At 40.4% G+C, this 13111-nt stretch overlaps 1 protein-coding gene across 1 annotated transcript; it reads left to right on the plus strand.

The window, feature by feature from the left end:
• Positions 1-804: 804 nt before the first annotated feature.
• ATP5F1A (ATP synthase F1 subunit alpha) lies at positions 805-9513 on the plus strand. The gene is made up of 12 exons (XM_032603071.1): positions 805-957; positions 2471-2549; positions 3825-3994; positions 5824-5997; positions 6085-6251; positions 6457-6605; positions 6925-7076; positions 7185-7409; positions 7916-8023; positions 8132-8276; positions 9013-9163; positions 9303-9513. Exons 1-12 carry the CDS (start codon positions 898-900, stop codon positions 9382-9384), a joined length of 1662 nt encoding a protein of 553 aa, XP_032458962.1. The 5' UTR covers positions 805-897; the 3' UTR covers positions 9385-9513.
• Positions 9514-13111: the final 3598 nt, after the last annotated feature.

The raw sequence follows: 13111 nt of genomic DNA on the forward strand, positions 1-13111 counted from the left end.
ATTTGCAGCACGCCGGCTCAGTAGTTGTGGCTTGTAGGCTCTACAGCGCAGGCTCGGTAGGCATGGTGCAGGGGCTTAGTTGCTCCGTGGCATGTGGGATCTTCCCAGACCAGGGCTGGAATCCATGTCTCCTGCATTGGCAGGCAGATTCTTAACCACTGCGCCACCAGGGAGGTCCCCATGCTCGTTATACTTTTTTTTTAAAAAACAATTTGCTCTAATTCGCAAACAGGATTCTTTTAAATCGAATCTAAAAGAACTGCGATTCTCCAGTTTGAGTGCTTATCAGATCATCTAGAATGGTGTGGACGCTTTTCAAAGATTCAGATTGCCCCCAGTTTTTGACTCCGAGGGTCTGGAGTGTTAGCCAGCGATCTGCGGATTAATCCGCGTTAATTCTCCCAGCAGGAAACGCTCTGCTGCCAAACCGCCCATTTGAAATTACTGTTGACTGCACCTACATCACCAAGGTTTTATAGCTGTAGCTTCGGACCCGCCACAATTAACCCCCCTGACAGTCAAGCTAGCCGCGCCCCAGGACGGGGTGACGCCACCATCATTTCCCTGCCGGGATGCGGTCTGGTAACTGCTTCTTGGCCGGTTCCGCTACCCATGTGGTCGCCCAGGGCAACCATAAGGTCGACGCGAAAGATCAAAGTAAATGGGTAACCAATGCCTGGGCCGAGGCTGGCAAAGGTCTAATTAATCATTTGGAGGTTCAAATCTAAAAACGATACTTAAAAAAAGTAATTACCGGCAGATTCGCGTCCGGGGGAGGGGCGGTACTTCCGGGTCACGTGTGCTGGCGCCTTGACCTTCCTCGCAGCTCGGCCATTTTGTCCCAGTCAGTCCAGAGGCTGCGGCTGCAGAGAAAGCACCTGAGGAAGAGCAGCGAAGATGCTATCCGTGCGCGTCGCCGCGGCCGTGGCCCGCGCCCTCCCTCGGCGGGCCGGGCTGGTGAGCGCGGGGTCCCGGCGGCAGGGAGGGGGCTCGGCGGCAGTAGGTGGTGATGCACGGGCTCGGTCGCTCTTTCTGCGCGGAGGCTGAGGGGCTGTGTTGGGCCTCGCCATCTTGCTCCGCTGGCCACTCGGGCTGTCCTGGGCTGGCGGCGGAAGGGCCCTTTGGTCGCCCCGTGCGGGAGGGTTCCGAGTGCTGCAGGGGAGACAGTGACCTTCGTGTTATCCAGAGATGGCGCCTCCGGAAGATTCCAGTCTTTGTCTGAGAGAGGCCTTGAGTGAAGGTCAGGACTGGGGCGCTAGTTTTACGAGGCCTGCTGCGAAACGGCGAGGTTCGGTCCCGCTGCTTCTCCGGGACTTCCTCGTTGAAGGTCAGAGCACTGTTGTCAGGCCTGGTTGAAGCGAGCTTGGGGAGCCTGACATTGTATTGAAGGTCAGCAGGCCCCAGGCTTCCACCTTTTCGCCGAGGTCGGTTCAGAGGACATCAATAAGTGAAGGTGGCTTTCTGAATGCTTCAGTAGGCGGTCTCTTAGTGCTGAATAGTGAAACGATCAAGAAAACACCGTCCAGGTGCAAATACGCATTTCACTGCGGCCGATACCTTGACAGCAGAGGAGCTGGCTTCTTCTAAATTGTCCTAGTCAGGCAGATTTTCCTTTGAGGTGCTTTGACGTGTTTTAAGATTCCTTGAGGAATCGTTAGTGTTTGAGAAATCAAGTAAAATAAAGTAGAACATAGGTTGGAAAAAACCTGTGGAGGTCAGTGCCCTTCATTACTAATATCACTTGGAGTTACGGAAATAACTTTTAGGTCCTGTGTAAACACTTTTACTTGTTCTTTCATTTTAAGAGTAATCTCAGTTTGGGAGGTGAAATAAATATATTGGTCATTTTACTACCTTAACAACCTTTGGTACCGTTTTGGATTTCTGTTAGCAAAAAAAAAAAAAGCGTTTTTCATGATTTTCATCCAGGTCCTATAGAAGGGAGTGTCTTCGGAATTGACATTGACCAACCACAGTGTTTCAACTTGAAGGAAGAGGGGTCCAGATTACTGCAAGCTTTGTTGACATTCGTTGGCATTTTTTTTTAAAAAAGTGCATGTGCCATATCTCTTAGTTTCTAATCAAACTCTAACATTTACAGGCTTTTTATTTTTAAGGTTGAAATAGAAAATCTATTGAGATTTGCCCCTTTTAGGAAGCAGTTTATCAAATTGAGAATTTCCACAACTCAATTGAAATATATCTAAAGTCAAAATAATATTATCTGATGCCTTTAAAAAGAAAGATATTTTGTTAGCTGTTGCTTTTTAAAATATGCTCTGCTTTTTTTAGCATATTTATGGTGTACCAGGAGCTGCATAATAAATTTTCACATAGATCAAAAGTGCTTTCTCAGGTGGTTAATATTTATGCTGATAATTTGATCAGGCCAAGCCTGCGTTTGTTTAAGCTTGCTAGTTTTATAAAGGCTTTTTTAAAAATTAAATTAAAAAAAAAATCTTTGCACTAGGTCTCCAAAAATGCTTTGGGGTCATCCTTCATTGCTGTAAGGAACCTCCATGCCTCTAACTCTCGTCTTCAGAAGACTGGTAAGTTGTTAATTCTGTGTCTACACCACACTTACTACCTTGCGATTAAGTGAAAAATGAAGTTACGTAGGTTACATACCTATTGTGGATGTTTTGGGTTTTTTCCATTAGTTAGTGTTTTCTTTCAATTTTAGTTACTATGGAATCTCAGTTTCTTAACCCATAATGAGCCATTTAGCCCTGTCTTGGTAGGTTCTCTTGTTCTAGTGAAATGGAACTATAATTATGTATTTCTCTTTTGATGTTAGTACAGGTTCTTTTTTTTCTCATAATGAATGCTCCTTTGGTGGAAACAAAGTATATGTCAGGTGGTGGGCACCGTTTCTGATCTATGAATATTTTCCTCTCCTAAAAAACACTGAAAAAAAGCAGGTAATTTTTACCTCTATGTTTTTCAAAGACAGTAATTGGTAAGCTATACCTGGCAATCTGAATTTGCACATTGTAAATGCAATAGAGAGGTGAGGAGGTAAGCTTAGGAAGATGCTGTAGGTTGGGGAATTTCTTTTGATATGTGCATTAGGGCTTTTGAAATAAAGTTAGGTATCTCCCACATGCTGAGATGAAGAATAGTACCTGCATCCTTTTAAAGGAAAAGTTACAGGTTTTCCTCACTATTTGAAAGTGGAACATTCTAATGAAACCTTTCCTTAGCTGAAATGGCTAAAGTGTGAAGAAGCGATTACCCTTTTTTGTAAAAGTGAAATGGCATAAATGGAACTTTCAAAAAGAGGGGGATACCTGTACTTACACTTTGTTAAACAGTTGCCTTTTTTTTTTGGCTGCGAGGCGGGAACTTAGTTCCAAGACCAGGGATTGAGCCTGCACCTTCAGCAGTGAAAGCACAGAGTCCTAACCACTGGATCACCAGAGAACTCCCAAAGAGTTGCTTTTTAAAATACACTGCATTTTAAAAATATGCTTTTTATAGAGTTTAGTTTGAGTTATATTCAAATTTTAACATAAATACAGATTTCCTAGAGATTAAACCAAAGAATTACAAGATAGGAAATGTTTATTTTAAGAGTATTGCTTAATTTGATTAGCTCCTTATCTGGTTTACATTTGTCTCGTGAAGTTTTCTCTCAGTCACTTGGATTCATTTTCATAGTGGTAGGTATCAAGCTTTTTTGAATAGAATGTTGGACATTATGTTTTAGAATGCAATTTGATTATTATGATCACAACTCTAGTTTATATATTGTTAGGGAAATGAGTTTTGAAAAGGTCTTTGGCCCAGGCTCTTTTTGTAATGGAATTGTCCTCTCTTAATAGGCACTGCTGAGGTGTCCTCTATTCTTGAAGAGCGTATTCTTGGAGCTGATACCTCTGTTGACCTTGAAGAGACTGGGCGTGTTTTAAGTATTGGTGATGGTATTGCCCGTGTACATGGGCTGAGAAATGTTCAAGCAGAAGAAATGGTAGAGTTTTCTTCAGGTTTAAAGGTGAATTATAAAATGAGATTTTGATGTTTTAACATTGGTGTCTCCTCAGTTATTCATTTAGTAATTCAGAGATTGTGTAAGATTTTTTTTTTTAACTTTGAATCTGAATCTGCTTCAGTTTTTGTTTGTCATTATTATAGATTGTGAAAAAAATAAATTTTTTGTTAATCAAACTTTTTACCCTAGGGACTGATTTACACATAAGTTGTAAACATTGCATTGAAATATAAAACTGAGTAAATCTTCACCCAGATTTTGAGAAGTTCAAGTCTGTTTGTAGCTGTTAAGATCATCCTATACGAAAGCATTTGATAATTTTAATTAAATTCATTTCCGGTGAAAAGTTGAAAGCCACTGACTTTGTATTTCTAGTAAGAGTGGATCTGTTGTTGAAAAGTGAGCTAGTGATGTAGCTATCAAGCTCTCTAATGATACAAGTCTACTTTTTTCTATTAGATTGAGCCTAGTTGGGAAGTAAGGTGAGAAAAGTTGTAGGAGTCACGGGTTCTCTGATGAAAGCAGAGCATGATATCCAGGTGGACCAGGGGCAGTAGAATTATCCACTAATCACACAGGGGGAAAGATCTTCTTGGTCTGCTTGGTAGTGTCCAGTGTGGAAAAAGAGCCTGATGGTATGCAAGACTAATTATGGAGCCGAAAGTTTTATCAGTAGCTCTCAGACCTTGGCTAAGAATTTAACCTCTCATCTATAGTGTATATAACTTTGAGAGGTTAGGCTGAAATAGATGAACTGAATTTCCTTTTAGCTTTTTGTTTGGCTGTGTTGGGTCTTCGTTGCTGCACATCACATGGGCTTTCTCTAGTTGTGGCGAGCAGGGGCTACTCTTCATTGCGGTGCACTGCCTTCTTATTGCAGTGGCTTCTCTTGTTACAGAGCACAGGCTCTAGCTGCGTGGGCTCAGTAGTTGTGACTCGCAGGCTCAGTAGTTATGGCGCACAGGCTTAGTTGCTCCGCGGCATGTGGGATCTTCCCGGACCAGGGCTCAAACCCGTGTCCCCTGCACTGGCAGACGGATTCCTAACCACTGCGCCACCAGGGAAGTCCCAACAGGGCAATTATTAATTTAAATTTTAAATAGTCACATGTGATTAGTGACTACTCTGTTGAACATCAGATATTCAGACTAAAGATTTTGTACCTGTGATGATATTCCATGATATTCCTCTGTATTTAGTGTAAGTAATTCTCCAGAGCTTCATTTATTGACCAGAGTCAGTTCCTGGACTAGCCTTTTTGCTTTGGTTGTGATTTAGGGACCTAAAGTCTTACCATTTTGAAATATGATTGTAATGATGAGAGATGACCCAGCACTGTCATATTATATAGATTTGTTCTTGATTAAGTAGCTTTTAATTTAACTTTTTACTAACCTGATGGGTACAGGTTCTGACTAGATAGTTTTTTAAAATTGTTCATGGAGTTCTCACAAATGTGAATCAAGCATGTCTTAAAATTCCCAGTTGACCTTGATCGCTTTATTTCATACTGGCACCCAGTTCAAAAACCATAGTCAAAGGAAATGCAGTAGAAAAAGCTTAAACTGTTCAATTTCTTTGCTTCTTTTAGTTCTTAGAGGATGTGATAAGGTGCTTCTTAGGCTTATAATTCTAACCTGTAATTATTCAATGGAACATGTTGCTGTTTTAGAAGTCTTAACTAAGGAAGATTTTTCGTTGGAAAAATACTCATGAGTAAACCAGATCTGAAAAGTCAATATTACTCTTTCCCTCTATTTTCATATGTAGTGTAAGTATATGGGAAGAAGTGCCACTCAAGCTTCATGGGTATTCAATTGTGTCTTGTATAGGGTATGTCTCTGAACTTGGAACCTGACAATGTTGGTGTTGTTGTGTTTGGAAATGATAAACTAATTAAGGAAGGAGATATTGTGAAGAGAACTGGGGCTATTGTGGATGTTCCAGTCGGCGAGGAGCTGTTGGGTCGTGTAGTAGATGCCCTTGGTAATGCCATTGATGGAAAGGTAGGTTTAACATTTATTAGATGTGGTTGTAGCTTCTAACAAAGAGCCAAACTGATTGGTCTGGGGTTTCTTTTTATCGTTTAACAGGGTCCAATTGGTTCCAAGACCCGAAGGCGAGTTGGTCTGAAAGCCCCTGGGATCATTCCTCGAATCTCTGTGCGGGAACCAATGCAGACTGGCATTAAGGCTGTGGACAGCTTAGTGCCGATTGGTCGCGGTCAACGTGAGCTGATTATTGGTGACCGACAGACTGGGTAAAGACTTGATAGCTTGTTGAAAAGTTCTAACTAAAATTTGCTCTGTGGAAAGATTACTTTTAGGCTTGGAATGGTAAATACTTTGGATATCCAGGAGAGAGTAGAATATGATGTGAGGAGGAAGAGGAAGAGGAGTGAAATTTAAGTTGGGGGATCCTTTGAAGTGTTTAGTAATATTTATGTTTATTTTCTCTTTTTAAAGCAAAACGTCAATTGCTATTGACACAATCATTAACCAGAAACGATTCAATGATGGAACTGATGAAAAGAAGAAGCTATACTGTATCTACGTTGCTATTGGTCAGAAGAGATCCACTGTTGCCCAGTTAGTGAAGAGACTTACAGATGCAGGTATTAAGGAACTGTAGTCTCGTTATCTGGGATGCTGCTAATCTTAGGATAGCTTATGCTTAATGTAGGCTGATTTTAATTACTCCTTAATGACCTGAAGTTTCTAATATAAATCAATACAAAAGTAATATGTAAAAAACTAGTATAAAACAGCAGCTAACTTTTAAGGTTCTGTCAGTTTCTTTAAAGTAGAAGCTATTTGGATAATTTTAATAGTAAGTCACGGTAGTAAAGCACTTAGATAATTTTTATTCTAGTCTCTAATCTAAAATCACAATATTGATAACCATATAAAACTTAAAATTTATTTTCTTCTCAGATGCCATGAAGTACACCATTGTGGTTTCAGCTACTGCTTCGGATGCTGCCCCACTTCAGTACCTGGCTCCTTATTCTGGATGTTCTATGGGAGAATATTTTAGGGATAATGGCAAACATGCTTTGATCATTTATGACGACTTATCCAAACAGGTCAAATGAAATGTATTTTTAGACTCTGTATGTTGGTGCCCCAGTGGTAGTTGACAAATGTAGCTTCTGTCTAATAGGTGAACTTCACAACCCTTTTCTATACCATAGGCTGTTGCTTACCGTCAGATGTCTCTGCTGCTCCGCCGACCCCCTGGTCGTGAGGCCTATCCTGGTGATGTGTTCTACCTACACTCCCGTCTGCTAGAGAGAGCAGCCAAAATGAACGATGCTTTTGGTGGTGGCTCCTTGACTGCTTTACCAGTCATAGAGACACAGGCTGGTGATGTGTCTGCTTACATTCCAACGAATGTCATTTCCATCACTGACGGACAGGTATTGATTTTATGATTAAATAAGTGTGAAAGCTTTGGATGATTTGAAGGCATTGGTTGAGATTAGTAGTTTTGAACTAATTTGTTAAATGCTTTTTAGTTTTCATTATGGAAACTCTCAAACGTGAAGAGAATAGTATAATGAAACCCCACATATCCCACCCATTTATCAATTCGTGGTATAGTGTACTTCATTCTTGCTTTCTTTTTACCCACTATTCTCTTCCCTGTATAATTTTGAAGCAAATCCTGGAGAAATCACACTTCACCTGTATAAGATTCAATATAAATATGATACATGTTCTTTTCGCATCTCACCCACATTTCCTAATCTCAGCAATAGAATATTCAGGTTGATTGGGTTGTGGAAGATTTGAGGAGCTCTTTACCATGAGAAGGTATTTAGCATTCTTCCTGGCTTCAGCATTTGCTACAATGACTTAATTTTGAAAATAGTTGATTTCTTAAGGCCTGCTAATAAGCGTGAGTATTTTCCTTACATTGTAGATTTTCTTGGAAACAGAATTGTTCTACAAAGGTATCCGTCCTGCCATTAACGTTGGTTTGTCTGTATCCCGTGTTGGATCTGCTGCCCAAACCAGGGCCATGAAACAGGTAATTCGCATCACTTTGTCATTAGGTTAAAAATCAAAGTGTATGGTGGTCTGTGTCATTGAGGTAAGTATTTTTGTATTGTGTGAATTAACCAGTTCTGTATTTCAGGTGGCAGGTACCATGAAACTGGAATTGGCTCAGTATCGTGAGGTTGCTGCTTTTGCCCAATTTGGTTCTGACCTCGATGCTGCCACTCAACAGCTCTTGAGTCGTGGTGTGCGTTTGACTGAGTTGCTGAAGCAAGGACAGTATGGTGAGTTGTACTTTTCCATTTGGTCAAGTTCCTACTGTGTGTTAGGACCTGGGAATATCACATAGCTCCTTATAAGAATATGTGCTGTTAATCTTTGATCAGAGATATTGTCTTTTGAATGTGATTGATACCTGTGTTACTTAATTAAAGTATAGTCCTTATCATTTGAATTTAAATGTGAGGAAAGGTGTACTAATACCCTTCTTTTGGGAGTTAAGACATAGTAGATTCCATTCCTCCCCACCATCACCCTCTTGGCTATATGATTGTGGAATTTGGCAGATTTAAAAGAATGTTAGTGTCGGGAATTCCCTGGCAGTCCAGTGGTTAGGACTCTGCCAAGGGCCTGGGTTCGATCCCTGATCAGGGAACTAAGGTCCTGCAAGCTTTGTGGGTGCGGCCTAAAAAAAAAAATTAAAAAAAAAAAAAAGAATGTTAATGTGTACTACCTTGCTATAAAATTTCAGCAAGTTATTTATACCCAAAAGAATATAAATGCTGCTGGATGATATACAGTGCTCATGGAATATGCTCAGAGGTTACACTTCAAGGCTTACCATCATGAGGAAAAAACTGATGCAGGGCGGGGAGGTGGGAAGGAGTACTGATGTGGAGTTTCCACTTGTGAAAGTAGGCGATCTGTAGACACGTGTTAATAATTTGTGGAAAAAGTAAGTTTCTCTGACTTTGGAAACATGGCATTTATTTGTTGAGCAACTCACTTACTTGTTTTCAGCTCCCATGGCTATTGAAGAGCAAGTGGCTGTTATCTACGCTGGTGTCAGGGGGTATCTTGATAAGCTGGAGCCCAGCAAGATCACAAAGTTTGAGAATGCTTTCTTGTCTCATGTTATCAGCCAACATCAAACCCTGTTGGGCAAAATCAGGTATGAACACAACTGATGTCTTCTCTTTTGTAAGCTTTAAAATGTAAAGTCTTGTTAAAATTCTTTTGAATTCTGTAATTAAGCTAGTCATTGAATTTTTATCCAGGTCAGAACTGATCTGCTTTTGTTTTCAAAATAGGGCTGATGGAAAGATCTCAGAAGAGTCAGATGCAAAGATGAAAGAGGTTGTAACAAACTTCTTGGCTGGGTTTGAAGCTTAAACTCCTATGGATTCACGTCAAATGCCAGATTTGGTTTTGTCATTGTTTCTTCTTGTTGCATTTATAAAAGGATTATTCCAATACTTCAGATGTACAGTAATCACATTAAAATAAAGGTTCCATATTGGCTTGGTGGCTTTCTATAGATTCTTTTTGCGGTACGCGGGCCTCTCACTGCTGTGGCCTCTCCCGTTGCGGAGCACAGGCTCCGGACGCGCAGGCCCAGCGGCCATGGCTCACGGGCCCAGCCGCTCCGCGGCATGTGGGATCCTCCCGGACCGGGGCACGAACCCATGTCCCCTGCATCGGCAGGTGGACTCAACCACTGCGCCACCAGGGAAGCCCTATAGATTCTTTAAAAAGAATGGAGATTATACTTTGAGGAATTGGTAAACATGTTTCTTAGCTTTTTTTACTTGATTATTATAAAGTTAGCAGGCCCACATAATATTCGAGACAGTTCTTTGTAAGATTCTAGAGTGCTTTGTGATTGATTAAAGAGAAATTCACTAACTGGATATATGTGGCAAAGTTCATATTTGATAATGTTGAAAAGTCTGATTGACTTCTCTTCCCAGAAGACTAATTTGCATAAAGAGGTACTATAGGCAGGAAAAGAACAGGGCAACTAAAATTGTCAAGGAAATAAAAAGCTAAGTGAAGAGTGAAAGATTAGGACAAAAATTGAGAAAGGAGGTATCAGTAAAATTGTGAACATGTCAATATTTTCTCATTGTGTGCTTTAACGTACCTTTTATAAGCTGCAGTTCTTAAGTGATCAAGTTTTCATGGTTAGTATTTTTGGTCTTATTTAGGAAATTTTTACAGTCAGAAAGATAACTGTATTTTCTACTAAGAGTTCTAAAGATTTGCTTTGTCATCTGAGCTTAATTCAGTATTAGAGTTCTCCAGAGAAATTAAACATAGCTGTATGGAGAGATTATGGGATTGGCAGGTTTGAAAGGGTAGATGGGCAGGTTGAAGACCCAGGGAACAGTTGCATCTGGGGTAGAATTCCTTCTTCCATGGTGGACCTCAGGTTTTTCAACTGGATGAGACCCACCCACGTGGAGAGTAATCTGCTTTACTCAAAAGTCTATTGCTTTTTTTTTTTTTTTTTTTCTATTGCTTTTTAAGTGTTAATCATCTAAAAAAAATACCTTCCCATGGGACTTCTCTGGCCGTCCAGTGGTTAAGATTCTGTGCTTCCAATGCAGGAGGAGCAGGTTCGATCCCTGGTTGGGGGGGGGAACTGAGATCCCATGTGCTGAGTGGCACGTGGCCAAAAAAGAAAACCTTCACGGTAATGTCTAAACTGGTGTTTGACCAAAAACTGGATACCATAGCCCAGCCGAGTTGACATAAAAGATTGACCATCATCATCCATTTGGAGTTGTATTTTTGTGTAGAGGTCAGAAGTTTTTTTTTTCTTTTCCATATGTATATCCAGTTTTTTCAGCTCCATTTATTAAATGGTTCTTCCCCACTTAAACTGCCATATGTGTGTTGTATTTAAATTTCACCCATGCCTGTGACTTTCTGGGCTCTATTCATTTTTAAATTAACACAGGCATATAATTTAATGAATCAAAAACTCAAGACAGGGCTGTTGATGAAAAATGGCAATCTCTTGCTTGTCTACCCCCAACTTTCTGCTCTCTTAAAGCAGCTAACTTCATTTATTTCTTTTGTCAGTTACCTCCATATTGCAGTTTTTATTATGCCGCTTTTATATTATATGTGTGATCTATTGATCTCACCAAATAGATAAGAATTTTTCATGTGGACACTCACATTACCCACCCTACCATAATCCTCTGTCATTACAATATAAACAGATTATGATTTGAGATAAAGACATTTTGCTTATGTGACTTATTTATGAGCTGATGAAAGCCAAAATGTTTATGTTCTTCTCAGTCTCGGTAGGCTCTCTGTATAAATAGAAGTACTAGTTTAATTTGTCTAATGATAGACAGATGATACTGATACTAAAAGCAGATGTGCCCTATGAAAAGTTTGGTGAGTCTGGTCATTTAGATTTTAGTTTCTACTGTCAATAAGCTGTATGAACTTGGTAAGTCGTTTAAGTTTTTGTTCATGTAAATAAAGAGTTGTGCTAGAACATGTCAAGAATTCTAAGCTGTATGGCCCTTTCCCTGATTTTACTGAGCTAAAGCCTAGCCCATTCTATTGCAGCAGTGAACCAGGAGCAACAAATTCTAAGATTCAAATGTATTTTTTTTTAACCACTCAGAGACTAATGTGATGGGGCACTTCACCTGGCTGTTCTGAACAGGCAGGCCTGAATACTCTGATTAATGGCCTTCCTGTGCGGCAGCCAAATGGCCTATCATAAAATGGTTTTTGTACAGCTTATAGAGGAATGGTGAACGTCTGAAAAGGTACTTGAGCTTTGAAATTTGAGGTTTTATGGCTTTCAGATATGTATTTCAAGGTCTCTTGATAATAAAGTCTGTAATTCTAGAAATATTAAGATAGGCATATTTTTTATAAATTTTAAAATTTGTTTTTGGTTGCGTTGGGTCTTCGTTGTGGTGTGCAGGCTTCTCGTTGCGGTGGCTTCTCTTGTGGAGCAGGGGCTCTAGGTGCATGGACTTCAGTAGTTGGTGCGCGGGCTCAGTAGCTGTGACTTGAGGGCTTTAGAGCGCAGGCTCAGTAGTTGTGGTACAGGGGTGCTTAGTTGCTCCGTGGCATGTGGGATCTTCCTGGACCAGGGCTCAAACCCATGTCATCTGCATTGGCAGGCGGATTCTTAACTGCTGCGCCACCAGGGAAGCCCAAGATAGGCATATTTTAAATAGTGCTTAGTTTATTGAGCATCAACTATGAGATGAACACTAAAGGTACAAAGTGAGCAAGGCAGAAGGGTTAGGGAGCGGGACAAAAGACATTTAATATAATGATGACTTTGTAAACACTGTGCAGCTACTACCTAGAAATACAAATAACATGCAGTAAGTAACCAGTACAAAATGCCATTTGAATTAAAAATGACTACCTACTGGTAGAGCTGGAAAAGAGCTTGTATTGGCGTTTGGCCAGAGGAAGACTTTAAAATTTTATCTATTTATTTTTGGCTGCATTGGGTCTTCGTTGCTGTGTGCGGGCTTTCTCTAGTTGTGGTGAGTGGGGGCTACTCTTCGTCGTGGTGCATGGACTTCTTGCGGTGGCTTCTGTTGTGGAGCACGGGCTGTAGGCATGTGGGCTCAGCAATTGTGGTTTGTGGGCCTAGGGTGTAGGCTCAGTAGTTGTGGTGCATGGGCCCAGTTGCTCCACGACATGTGGGATCTTCCCAGACCAGGGATCCAACCCGTGTCCCCTGCATTGGCAGGTGGATTCTTAACCACTATGCCACCAGGGAAGCCCACGTTTTTTAGTGGGTTGAAGTATAGTTGATACAATATTGTGTTAGTTTCAGGTATACAGCAGAGTGATTCAATTTTTTTTTTCAGATTTTTCCATTATAGGTTTTTAAAAGATACTGAATATAGTTTCCTATGCTATACAGTAAATCCTTGTTTATATACAGTAGTATATATCTGTTAATCCCATACTAATTAATTATCCTCCCTTTCCCCTTTGGTAGGCGTAAGTTTGTTCTGTGAGTCTGTTTTGTAAATAAACTGATTTGTGTTATTTTTTAGATTCCACATATAAGTGATGATCATATAATATGTCTTTTTCTGACTTAGTATTTTTTTTT

Source organism: Phocoena sinus, chromosome 14 (genome assembly GCF_008692025.1).
Source record: "Phocoena sinus isolate mPhoSin1 chromosome 14, mPhoSin1.pri, whole genome shotgun sequence".
In the NCBI taxonomy this organism is placed as follows: Eukaryota; Metazoa; Chordata; class Mammalia; order Artiodactyla; family Phocoenidae; genus Phocoena; species Phocoena sinus.

Coding starts and splice junctions, on each gene's coding strand:
- ATP5F1A (XM_032603071.1), top strand. CDS start 898: ATGCTATCCGTGCGCGTCGCCGCGGCCGTGGCCCGCGCCCTCCCTCGG. Junction 958..2,470: donor TCCCTCGGCGGGCCGGGCTG/GTGAGCGCGGGG, acceptor TCTTTGCACTAG/GTCTCCAAAAATGCTTTGGG. Junction 8,277..9,012: donor GCTGAAGCAAGGACAGTATG/GTGAGTTGTACT, acceptor ACTTGTTTTCAG/CTCCCATGGCTATTGAAGAG.